Source organism: Bombus terrestris, chromosome 7, assembly GCF_910591885.1.
Source record: "Bombus terrestris chromosome 7, iyBomTerr1.2, whole genome shotgun sequence".
Classification (NCBI taxonomy): Eukaryota; Metazoa; Arthropoda; class Insecta; order Hymenoptera; family Apidae; genus Bombus; species Bombus terrestris.
This window is the reverse complement of record NC_063275.1, coordinates 13,676,851-13,689,815: the sequence shown is the minus strand read 5'-3', so window position 1 is coordinate 13,689,815 and position 12,965 is coordinate 13,676,851. Positions and strand designations below refer to the sequence as shown.

The 12,965-nt window shown below is 44.2% G+C and overlaps 1 protein-coding gene and 1 long non-coding RNA gene across 3 annotated transcripts in view; one reads left to right on the top strand and one right to left on the bottom strand.

Moving 5' to 3' along the window:
- LOC125385509 overlaps window positions 1-12,965 on the bottom strand; it is a 50,136-nt gene that overhangs the window by 29,816 nt on the left and 7,355 nt on the right. The gene's annotated exons all lie outside the window — the stretch shown is intronic.
- Window positions 3,902-12,965, top strand: part of LOC100651803 (chorion transcription factor Cf2) — a 69,438-nt gene continuing 60,374 nt past the window's right edge. The window contains exon 1 of one of the 2 annotated variants that reach the window (XM_020863660.2): window positions 3,902-4,682. In XM_020863660.2, the coding sequence (XP_020719319.2) occupies window positions 4,632-4,682 (51 nt within the window). In that variant the 5' untranslated portion in view covers window positions 3,902-4,631. Of the gene's footprint in view, window positions 4,683-5,262; window positions 6,598-12,965 lie in introns of those variants that run through there. The other variant, XR_007224892.1, reaches the window with a different exon arrangement.

Below are 12,965 nucleotides of genomic sequence, written 5' to 3'. Positions count from 1 at the left end.
CATTCCATATTGCGTTCAGCCTGGTTTCCTTACTATTGCGTCGGTGTAATGGATTCTAGCTAGTGATGGCAACAAGTTCGACACTTACTGGATTACGAATCCAAGTCAATTCTCGTAAAAAAGTTTCATCTTATTGAGATTTAGGTATTGACTACTTGAGATACTTGACTTTCTGTATAGTACAATTCCGTTTGTACGAACCTGTCAGGAGATGAACAATTTGCAATGCTCAGAAGCTGAATTAGAGTCAACCAATTCGATGGAAGTTTTATCTCGTTAGGAATATTTATCTCGCAATATAAAAGCTCGCGATTAAAAAAGAAACTAACAGATTGAAAGAATTCAAATCTATTTCGTCCAAGTTTGAATCTGCTTGAAAGTGCGTCTTTCAGATGCTCGCGTTAATTCCGACGATCACAACAATTTATACGTTCTCTTCTGTCACGGTCGTTGACCAGCTGGTGAGACGAAACTCTCGAAACCCTCGACGACCGCACCTCTTAGATTTGGGTCAGTTGAACGATATGCGAGTAGAAACGAGAGTCATTATAACAGCACATCGGTTTTCGACCGGTTGTCGATCTGTTTTCTACCTTTTCTACGCAACACGAAATGATAACCGAGGTAGAAAGGTGGCGCCATGAGAGCTTGAAAAACCGGACGCGTGCTTCGAGGACATGGCGTCGAAGGAACACGGCGTCCTTTCGACGTTACATCCACGTAACCTTAACTCTGGTTCTCGCTGGAAAACGACGATGGTGTAGGAGATGAGGGTCTCTCAGCAAGTATAATTATTAGTCACGTTGTGGCCAGAGAATATATACCTGGCCGCGGACTGGCTGAGACCTACGTAGATTCCATGTTATTTTCGCTAATTACATTCATTATCGGATTTAAAGTTAGTAGACCCTTAGTTAGACGTGTTTCGAACGTCTTGTTGGTCTAACCCAACAACGAATCGGACTGTCTTCCCAACCTAAACTTTGTATTAATTGTAACAAACTGCAATCATTATTCTACGTTCAAGCTTTGTATTTTTATTTGATCTTAGCTTAAGGGCTCTGTCTATTTAATCCATTCGCGTACTCTCTGGACTCAACGAAAGATTAAGATAGGTAGTAAGAAAATATAACGAATTCAAACGCGTGGTCGATCGAGCGTACTTAGATTAAGATAGATACCTACTACGATAAATATACCACACGCTAATTAAAGCGATATAATGAAAACAAGCAGATAAATGCAATTATATTTTATCTCGATAAAAGTTGACATTAATCGTATAGAAAGTATCTAAATAAGTATCATGAATAATTGCAAAAATAGAAAATCTAAAATTCGTAGTCATAGTTTTAAGGGCGTCAAGAAGATTATCATCTATGAAAACAGTGAAAGAAAGTTCGATTGGAAACAATTTTATTGTCTTGTTTGCTTGGTAGTTTCATACCAGACCGGCATATTGTCGCAAAGAAGCAAATCGAAACAAATCAAAACTCTTTTTTGCCCGAACCGACAACCGTATTTATGAGATTCGCGTAGTTTTATCATGGACGAGCGTTACGCCCACGCACGATAACGTAAGCGTCGAGCGTATCGCGGAACAAAAATATTCCACTGGCCGAAAATCGAAGCTTTTGTCGTTGACTGACAGATACTGAGACAAAACGGGAGGAAATCGTTCGAATCGCGTGTCTGGGTCGTTCCGGGTCATCGGCTCGATGCAAAATATTTGCGAAAGCAACGCGAGTCTACGCTAAATCTCAACCGATCCGATGTGTTCTTTTCCTTTCCTATCAATGAAATTTTTTAAGCACAATCCTATCTGTAAGAACCAACACTGTCGATTACGTATATCGATCATCATTGATGTCCGTGACAATGTCACATCGATGGAAATAGAACTACGATGATAATAACAATTCGCAAGAAAATGATGTATCGTTACGAAGATCGGCGATCTTGATCTTTCGAGACATTTTAGCGAAACTTTCCACGGTCGATGCAAGGAGGATTGATTAGATTTCAGCCAATTACCGCTGTTTCTGTCGGGAGAAATGTTTTCGCAGTGGGTGGCTGACAGAGACAAACAAGTATCGTGACGAAAGCGATGCACCGTGCTGATTCGATGAATTATTATCGGAGAAATAACAGAATGCTTGGGTTACGAGTTGTTTATGATGTATTTCAGTTATGTTTAGAGCACCGTTTCATAATGTGACTTTCCAGAAGGAAATTCATTTAACTACAACAGATTCATCGAGTCTAACAGTGATTCTAATGGATGACACGTTGCATCATTTTAAGAACGAACAAGAAGTGATACGATTGAAATGAGAATACATACATATTTTTCGTATAAAAAAGCGATAAAAATTTTGAAAGAAACGACGAAAAAATCGTTTCTTCTGTTCCGATATCGACGTGTGCTACTACCGACGAGGGAATGGCGCGATCAATGAACAACGTCTGAGACGCCCACACCGAAAGTTACGCAAACAACGATAATCCCTCCATATCGGTATTTATTTATAGATCGGTCGGCTGGCTGGGTTAAACAATTCCTTTGATCGACTTGCACCGGGTTTTTCACGCCGAACAAAGAAACGCGTTCCAGTTCACGTGGAAACAGAATCTCCGTGTTCGACGCGCTAACCTCTTTCCTCTTACGAAACTCGTCGATCGTTTATCCCGCTTCGAAGCGTGAGTTTCATTCGCTAACATATTTCTAAAATAAGCAAAGCGCACGGATCGAATCGATATCGCGAATTCTCTCACGAACAACCGGACCTGGAAGAACCCTTACACGGAATTCGACAACTCGTCAAGCGATCATCGCGTGCCGATCGCGTGCTGTGTTTCGTGAAACGGCTACTCGATCCGACCACTCAATTACCACCTGCAATATACGTTTGATTAACATATTATATTTACTCTGGTATAATTAATCGGATCGAGTCCGACGATGGCGGCGATTTCACGTCAGAACGAAGGCAAGAGAGGGACAAGCGAACAAGAATGAAACATTCGCACGAGACGTAAGCTGAATTCGTTCAAGGAAATCGGCCCGCTACGAAGGCTACGAAGATCCTAATTATTATCGAAGGACCGTTGCGTGGGTTTCACTTCCAGACGATGTATCGTCTTCGGTGAAGCTCGATAAATCCGTGCTCGGCTGCTATCAATACATTAATTAAAACATCGGTGCACGGGTGCGGCTGACAGCGCGCTCACGCCCAGCCTCGATCACCAGAACATAAGAGTTCTTATTTTCATCCCTCGTGCTCCACCGATCTTATTTTTCCTCGTCGCAACCAATTTTTGTTTTTTCCCCGAACGAATTCTTCCTTCTACCGTTCGCTCGCATTCCACCACGACTTCTCGCTTTCTACCCGGTGTCGTGTACGATGATCACGCGCGTCTTCCGCGTGAATTAATCACGCAACTCTGTCGCATCTTCGCGATGACTCTGCACTGTCTATCTCTGTCTCTACCCAGAGATACGTCTCAAAACGTATAAACTCTGAATTACGTCGTTAAGTTCGGATTAAAAGCTGCTGAACCAACGATCGTTTAATCAAAGAAATTCTGTTACAAGGGTTGCACCAAGTCTGTTCGACGTGTGTACGCAGATAAACCGAAGAGCTCGCAGTCGAACCAAAAGTAAAGGAACGCTAACGCAGAACTAATTAAGATATCCGGTGTACGTGTCGGGACACGTACCGCTGCGCCGTGTCATAAATTCTTCGATACGGACGGAACGGTCTTCCACATCCTCCGAGGCTCGAGTACGTGATCAAAAGTGACTAGAGATTTCTAGCCGCGAGCGTGTGCCGCCACGATGCAACAACCGTGTGCGTACGTAGTCCCGGCTCGGCGATGCAACCAGTTGCATCCAGTTGGAGTAGCGAGTCAATCGTACGAGCTGCGCGACGCTTCTTCGTGCAACGTGGCGCGATGCGTCCCTCGCGTTTTCGAATAGGGGTGGCGGAACTGTTGGCGGGACACACGAAAGGGGGAGAAAAAGGTGTAGCAGTGGAGAGAGAGGGCGAGAGAACGAAAACAGGGGCTCGTCTTTGGTCTCCTCTGTTCGAATACCTCTTTCAAGGGAGGAGTCCTCGTCGGTGACGTCGATGAGGAAGCGGAGGAGGAGGAGAAGAAGAAAAGGGGAGGAGAGGAATCACGTCGTGGCGTGGGAATCAGAAGGGAGAGACCGCCTCGCCACCCCTCTTTTTGGATCCCTTCAGGGGGCGAGTTTTGCAACCTTCGAGACGCAGTTGCTTACCATAGTAATCGCCGTTGCTACTGCGTAGTCGTTCGCTGCGTGGGCTACCAGTGATGTGCTTAGCTTTATGATGCTCGCGAATTCGTAGATGCCATCTACAATTGGAAACTGTAACTTTCACGATTCGCGAAACGTGATTTCTTCGGTTCGAAAGTACGGGATTATTCTTTCGGACAATCTCCTGGTGATTTGAGATTTTGTGAAAGAAACGGTGAATAGGGGATGTTTTAACTCGGGGTGTTTTTCATATGACACGTCGGTGTGCTCGTTCATAAGGTTTGAAAGTTTGTTCAATTTACAATGGATATTAGTGAACGATCAGTGATAGAATTTTGGCAATGGTGTTAGAATGGTGGAGTTGACGTACTTCGCGGCGAGTCAAGAAAAAAGGCTCAAAGTGGTGAGTAAACATCTTCGCCCTATTTACTATCGAATCATAGCCTAACCATGAAATTCACTGCCTTCTATCGTGAAACTTAAACTACGTAATCTAAACGTCTCATCGACCCTTAAACTTAAACATTTCAAATCTCCCTACCAAAAAGTCCACCTATACTCGCGTCTCATCGATTCGTCATTGGAAATGACCGCTCCAGTCACAAGACTGGAAACGGGACGAAAAACCGAGCGAGCGCCTGGAGAAAAACGAGAACGGCGACACGGTCGTTCCAGTGGTCGGGGCAGAAAAGCGCGCGCGGGGAAGACGGTACCCCGCGTGAACCATTCGGAGTAGGGGAAAGAGGAACGAGGGGAGGTGATCCCCTCTTCCGATGACCCTCTCTCTCCCCCACCACTGGCTCGTGTCGCGTGTCCTACCTCCCACTCCTCCTACCACACGTACCGTACACCGACGCGAATCAGCGAAACACACACAGGCGCGCGTGCAAAGGAACGGAGAGAGTCGGTGTGCATCTGCGAGAGCGGTTGCAGTTGGTGCGTGGTGTTGGCGTGCTTGGAGAGGGACAAGGACGTGTGGCCGGGGTAAGAGAGAAGGAGAAAAAAAAGGGGGAGGGTACTGTAGGTGGGTTAAGGGTGGAGGGGTGAAGGAGGAGAAGGTGGTGTGGAGAGGAGAGTGAGAGCACAGCGGCAGAGGGTACACACCGGTGGCAAAGGGGAGGGGGAGAAGAAGGAACATCGTACGTGTTCCGAGGTGCATGCACGCACTCGTGTGTTGGCGGCCACACACGTGTGGCGCACAGAGAGAGACACACACGCGGCAGAAGAGAGGACGAGAAGAAGAGACGAAGGAGAGAGAGGTGACTCTCCTCGGGGCCTTTAGTTGCCGACTGTCCGCTACTACGCGCGGTGTTACGCCATCCTCATCGTTGTCCTTCTCTGTCTATCCTCGCTGCCTCCTCCTGTCGTCCTTTTCCGTTCTCTCTCCGCGTGTCTCTCTCACCTGTTGCGGCGCGTTTCTTTTAATCCGTGATTTTCGCCGCCCCGCACCGAACCAAGAAATCTCGTCGATCATCTCGCTACTCTCCGATGTTCTTTTCATCGGCAGGATATCGGGGGTTGACTTTCTCTCGAACACCAGGTCGCCTCGAACGAGCTACACCCGGTGAGTGATACGGGAGACGGTGGATCGAGAAGAAGAATCTTCTTGTACGGAGGACTGAATCCGTGAGAAGGGTGATAAAGTGATGGAATATTTATATCGTGAGACTGTATCGGAAAGATAGGTGCTTGAGTAAGAGACTAGTTGAAAGGAACGATGTAGATTAACGTAGAGGGATCGGAAGGTCGTGGTGTATTGACAACAGTAACGACAGAAGTTCGAATCGTTGCTCGAAAGCGTTGGTGTTACGTAGCGTATTGTAATCAATCGAATTCCAGGAACTTGTCTACTCGCTAGCTCATATAACTCGTGACACGGTGACCGACAATATTATGAGGACATTAACGAAGGTAAATGAACAAAAGTGTGGATACTCGGAATTACAAATAGGCAGTTAGTTACGAAGGTGGTGCTCGATCGAGAAGAATCGCCTGTATGTAAAAGACAAAAACACCGTCATGACATTCAACCTGCTTTGCGTTTAGTAATTTATCGATTCAGGAAATCAAGAATTAAAATAATTTAGATCGAAGAATTCCGCGAATTAATGCGTCTGCGCGCGTACATTTTTACATAACCACGATCACCGACATAAAATTATTTAAATGGTGTTTGGGAGAACAAGAGACATAAACGAGTTTGATGATACGAGTGAAGTGGAGTGATAGAAGTGACGTGTGCCTGGTCGAGCGCGTCTCTCGTCGCCACGATTGAACGACCGTCGACTAACAGATCCACGCTGCCGTCTGCACAAGAGGTGAGATAATTCCACCATTTGCACTCAAATCCTTTAACCTATATAGCATAAACTTCCCTCCATTTTCTCGCAGATTTTCAAGTTTAATCCTTAGACCTAAGGTTTAAACCGCCTCGACTACTATCTCGCTGTTCCATTATAACCCACGGAATACCATCTTCTAATTGATCCGTTACGAAGAAACCATCGTAAAACGTTCTCCCCCTTTAGAAAGTCGTTTCGCGGTCACATAGAAATCCGCTGGCTAGATCCACGCGATCGTCTTCGTTGACGTGTAAATGCTGTTGAATACGTCAGTAGTCTTATCAGAGCCAACTATCGAGAGACATGGCGTACTAATTGCTCCGAGACGGGGGTGGAATGTCTGGCTTAACGAGTAAAGTCGTCATTAAGACGAACGGTTGTTTCACTTATCGAGAATCGCTAATTACCGCCACGGTCATCGCGGTATCTCGCTTTCGATCATCGATACCACGTGCTCCTTCCCGTGTCGGTAATTAAATCACTCTTTTGTTCTCTACAACGTTTGCCTCCGCGCAAACCCCCGTTACAACAACGGGGAGAAAGAGCGGCGTAAAACTGTCAACGAGATAAGAGCGATAACTTTACGACACCTTTCCACAAAACGCTATTCGGCGGAGAGAAAATACCTTCAGAGTGATATCATTTACCGTGGAGCGTTCTATCGAGGGCAGCGCGTTTAACGAGCGGTAATAAAAGTATTTAATAAGCAACCGGCGAAATAATTAATTCCAACGATGGCGTTAATCGCGGTCATCGGGCCAGGAATTATATTTAAGGCACCGACCGTTACGCTCCTCGTAAAATTATATAGCAAACGTTTGTTTCCTACTCATTCGTTATTACTAGACTGCGCATCTTTATGAAAATTCATATTTTTATGGAACACGAGTCAAAGAAATAAAACCCACATAGAAATATCTGACTTTAAGCATCGCAACGAGCATTTCATTTTGCATATTTTATACGCAATATTCTTACGCATATATTATGTGCGCGTTGTACATTTTCGTGTATTTAAATGTCGCAAAAATACATAAGCATTCGCGGTCTAGTTATCGCACAGCTATAATTATCAGCAAGTAAAAGTTCTCAAAGAGAAAAGAATAGAAGAGATACGTATAATACCGAAAGGTACGAGAGGCACGAAACGTTTCGAAAAATGGCTAGCTTAGAAAAATCTCAAGGTACTTTATTAAGTTCCAAACCGATAAGTTCCCGAAGCCAGTACGCAGACCGACTACTGTGTAAATCGCATGCCGGGTATATGGAGTAGAAAAAAAGGTAAAAGGCGAGATAGTGGCGGTACAATGCAGATATGCGTGCCACGGGTAACGCATAATAACGATACTTTCATAATTCTCGTGCGCGCGCGATTCAGACGTTACGTAACTGGCAAATATCCGTGGAACGTCTCAGAATTGAAACCAGTTGTCGCACGATTCTACGATTTTCTTTCACACGCCTATGATCCACTGACTACCGCTATTCTACTATATGCCGCTTCACGATACGTCAATCCAAGTATGTATATATCTATATTTCATTCCGACCAAACAGACCAAAGAAATTCATTTCTTTCCATCCAAATGAATCGAGCTTTTCACCCAACTATATATCTCTGTTCCTATTCCATTTGGAGCAACGTAATTGTTACCGTCGATTAACAAGCCGAAGCCCGTAACGTTAGCCAGCTATTAATGAATTTGATTAATTGGCAAGTGGGTTGGCCAGGTACACGCTGTAGTAAGACGTCTCGTAATCACCCGCGTAGGAAGTTGTACCCATACCTTAATATCGTTAATTAACTTATTTTCGAGGCAGCGGGTTGTCAATGTACGTAGCGTTAACAGAGGCAAGCACCTGATCGGAATACGAGCACGTAATCAGTTTGATCCTTGGTACGCGGCAGGATATCCCGACGCGACAGGACAGTTAGAAAACCGGGCATTAAAATACATGGAGGAGCGGTCAGCATGTTAGTCGTTGCAAAAGAAATTCCACGGTCTGACATCGCTACGGTAACATTGTAACCCCGGTTGGTATTCCAGTAGCATAGCAACTAGTGACCGGCAGCGTACAGACAGCGGCATTTATTACGCGCGCTACGTAACGCGCGCTGCGCCGCGCGAGGAATCGTCTCGCGTGCCCGAAGTCGTTCGCTTCGACCCGCGTGTACAAGTACAGCGAGGGTCCGCGTCTTTGATTTTACATGCAATGTGGTTGAATTATGCCACGGCGCCCGGCCTCTCTCTAAGCGAGTAATAATTACTTCGGAAATTACCGCTTTAAAAAATTGGTTAATAACAACTGTTCCTGCGGAACGCTCGGCTAGAGATACTCATCGAGCCTGTTTCCTGTGTTGCGATGAGACGAGTCCGTGCGTCGTCAGCCGGAGGAAGCAAGCTTGGAAAATTTCTTCGCGCATGCAGGCGCAAACAGCCCTAACTACTTTAGGTACATAGATGCGTATCGTACACTTCCTGAAAATCTCGGCCGCTCTCGATCGCGGCTGAATCGCGCGATAATTACACGATGCTCATTCGCCGGCTTGTTTCTTGGTTCGTTCCTTGGGTCCGATGCAAATGAGCGAACTTTGTCGCGCGACAGTTCCTGCGGATAGACTGCGTTCCTGCAATCTATCGGATTATGCGAGGAAATACACACGAACGGTTGTATTCAAATAAAAATTGATACAAGCCCACGATTACGTTATTTATATATCTACATGTGTTACATGAACCGTACAGAAGCCACCATTGACCAACATCGTAAATTGAGAAGTGCAGAAAAGCGATGTTACGCTGTTTTCCAATGTACCGCAGAATTGATCATTCTCTTCGTTGAACATTGAATATTAATCGCGCGTTTATGTAGTCAAGTTAAAGAATTAAGAAAAACTGAAGTCGACCAATTTGTCTTCCGAGAGGCTCATATTAAATTGTTCTGTCATATTTATCAGAACAGCGAGTTCTTCGCGCATTCGCTGTAACGATAGACTTAGCTCGCTGGTGGATCTCTGGACTCGCGTGCGCCGCGTCAGCGCGCAAACACGCGCATACACAATACACGCTGGTGCGCGATTAGGCGTCGAACGGGTTTCGGTTTTTGCCACCAATCATTAAGCATTCCTGAATTATCGACGTATAGGTATATACAGAGGCGGTCAGAATTTCACTGGCAACGCGTCATAAAGAAATTCCAACGCCGCCGTAACCCCGGTTTCTTCCTGCACCGGTAGCGCTGTGACTAGTGGTTGTATGTAGTCGACCTTATACATATATCCGTCGTATATCACTATGCAGCTCTGTTGCGTGCACGAACTCGTTCGTCGTCGCGGTGACACGCGTGTGCGAGCTGCACCGACACGAACGCTCACACCGGCTCGCGCGTACCGAGTTACGTACACGCGTGCTACGTGCAAAGAACGCGTGTGCGTGTACACGCGTACCCCTAGAGGAGACAGATGCATAGCGCGCACGCATTTACATCTCGACACGCGAGACCCCTTCGATTCTTTTCTCGTTCTCTATCTCTCTCTCTCTCTCTCTTTCTCTTTCTAATTGACGTGCTCTCTTGTACTCTCTTCGCAAGTAAGTACTCGTTTGGCTCTATTCTACGATCAACCTCCTTGACCTATTGTTTAGCATTGGAAAATCAGTTTGCGCGGGATATCGAGCTTCTTGGCTTAGTTAACGGACCTCAGAAGAATTTTGTCGCTTAGAATGAATTTATTTACGAAATTCATGATAAAGGTGTATAAGTACAGGCGAGTACACAGAGATCGATGAATTTGATTTGATTATGGGATGTAAAGTCAAGAGGAATACGTTTCAGACAAACTAGTCGTTACAGAACGCTAGGTTTCTCTCTTAAAATGTTAGACCATAGTACGGATAATCATTGGAGCCTTTGACAGTTTTTTATTTTCTAAAAAACGTTAAGCTATTGCTCTTGGTTCTTATTCTTCTATAACGAAATTCATAGAAAAGTTTCAAACATTAAAGTTCCAAACGTACTTAGAACTTTGTTTATATAAACTTGTTTGGAAGCAAGTAGTTTACGTATAATTGGATTTCGTGTAATAGAAGTTCACTTTCAGACAAGTGGATTCAATCGGTATGATTTTATTTAATCAGCCACTAATCAAAATTTAATTTTCAACTAGGTGATCCTTGTATAAACAAAGCTCCATTATATTTATAGGTACATTGTCGGATAGTCGTAACATTTCGGTTGATAACACTGATAAACTGAACCTAGAAAAATTGAACTGGCAAACTCTTTTCGATTCAAGATTCTGATATTCTAATTTCCCGATTAGGTATCTAATACCCACGTGAATGACAATATGATGGTGATCAGCAAGGATGCGTTCGAAGCATATGTTACGTAAGCAGACTTGCAAATTCGATCGTCCTAAGAGCAGCTGCTATCGACTCCAAAGAAACAATCATCCTAGACGTTAAATTCTAGATCGTATAGGGAGACGGAAGATGGCCAAGCAGACAGACAAACAGAAAGAGAAAGATTGACAGGCAGAAGGTCCTGGTTGTCCAAAAGATTACGACGCCGCGCCGGTAGCACGTGCCCCATTCAAGACAAGTTGAAGGGGAACCACCCTCGTAACTTAACCTAACCTAATCCAACCTCCTTGCCGTGGCTATTCAGACCGTGACGAGGCAGGCTTCTTTGTGACCCAGGTTCAATCCAAGAGCCAGCGATTCAAACGTCTCTCCATCTCCGTTCCTTTTTCTCCTTTTTCCTTCCCGGACCTCGGCTTTCTCACTTTTTTATCGCGCCACGCATCAGGAAGTTATAACGTCTGCCCTTCGAACCTCTGGCTTTTGATTCTCGAATTCAGACAGCCAATTAGGATGAAACGACGAAGAAATAAAGAAGAGCAAAGAAGACGCGACACTAGCTGTTCGTGTTTTCGAGCGAAGATAATTCACTTTCGCAGTCGATGATTTAGTACTAGAATAATCAAAGCTCTGAAAATGAGTAATTTGTAATTTTTCATAGAAATGTTATAAATGTACTACAGCTTTTTTTCCAAGTTTTCTTACGAACGATTTTGATAAAGTTTTATTTCTTCCTTTGCATTATGTATCTTTTTCTATAAATAACTTTCATTTTTATTTCTTTGATACAAGTTACATAATTAAACTTTAGACAACGGTGACGAAAGTTCAAAAATTGTTGAACCGCCTCTCAATTGCGACAAGTTTCCAAATATCGTATTAGAGATATCGATGTTTCAATCTCGTCGTTTATCGCCCATAATTGTTTTCAATGTTTCAAAGGACAACGATCTTTAATAAACGTCAAGGAGAATCGACTACACTTTCGTCTTCTTGTCTGTCGTGCGGGCGCTTCTTCAAAACTCTGCTTACGTATCGGGAGCCACGCACTAAGCGGGCAATTTGTCAGTGGCAAACGGTTTCACGCTCCTTCGTGTACATAAATCACAGGAAGTTTCGGATAGTTAGGCCGTTTACACGCCCTTCAGAGTCCACGGGACTCCATTTACGAGCGTCTTGTGAAGCGAGTACCGCTTTTGCGACTCGCAGTTCCTTCGAGTTTTCTTCAGAGGGAGACGAAAAGTGCCAAGAGGCTTTGTAAGAATCGGCCACCCGCCGCTGCTGTTTGCCCCATTTAAGAACGACAACAATGCCAACACGCCTTCAGCTTGTAACGAACACCAATGTCACTGACCACTGACCAGTCGAAAATGGTATATACAAGCTCGTATCTCATCGCCATCAACAGAAAGAAGAAACGGATCGAACGCTTTTCGAAGAGAATAAAGGATTTTATGACCTCTTTCGAACCAGGTTAGGCTCACTTTGGCGACCGTTTAGGGACGTGTACCAAGAATGACCATCTAATCTGTTACGAGCTTCTTTCATCACGTTTATCCTCTGTTTTCGGCTATAACTAGATTCACAAAGAAAGCTATTTCATGCAATTTTCTGTGAGTAAATAATCATATACAATATTCTATGAAAATTGATCGAGTCTGATTATTCAATTACTCGTGCATATAATAAAGATATATTCCTCACTAGTAATTACTCTCAAAAACCTACATTCTTTCGAACGATAGCAATTTGCCATTACTTTTTGAATTATTAAATTTGCACATTTTTTTCGGTTAACCAGTTTGCTGCGAGTTTGATGTTCGATACCTGCTTTATATTGTACAATTTTTATTACGAAGATTATAGGGGAAAGATATGGTTATATGAATGACCTTCTGATTTTGATTATTAGGTGATTAAAAAGCCCAAAATATTTTTCAAAAGAGAGCTATGGGAGATTTAACGAAGAGAGAAAAAATGTCA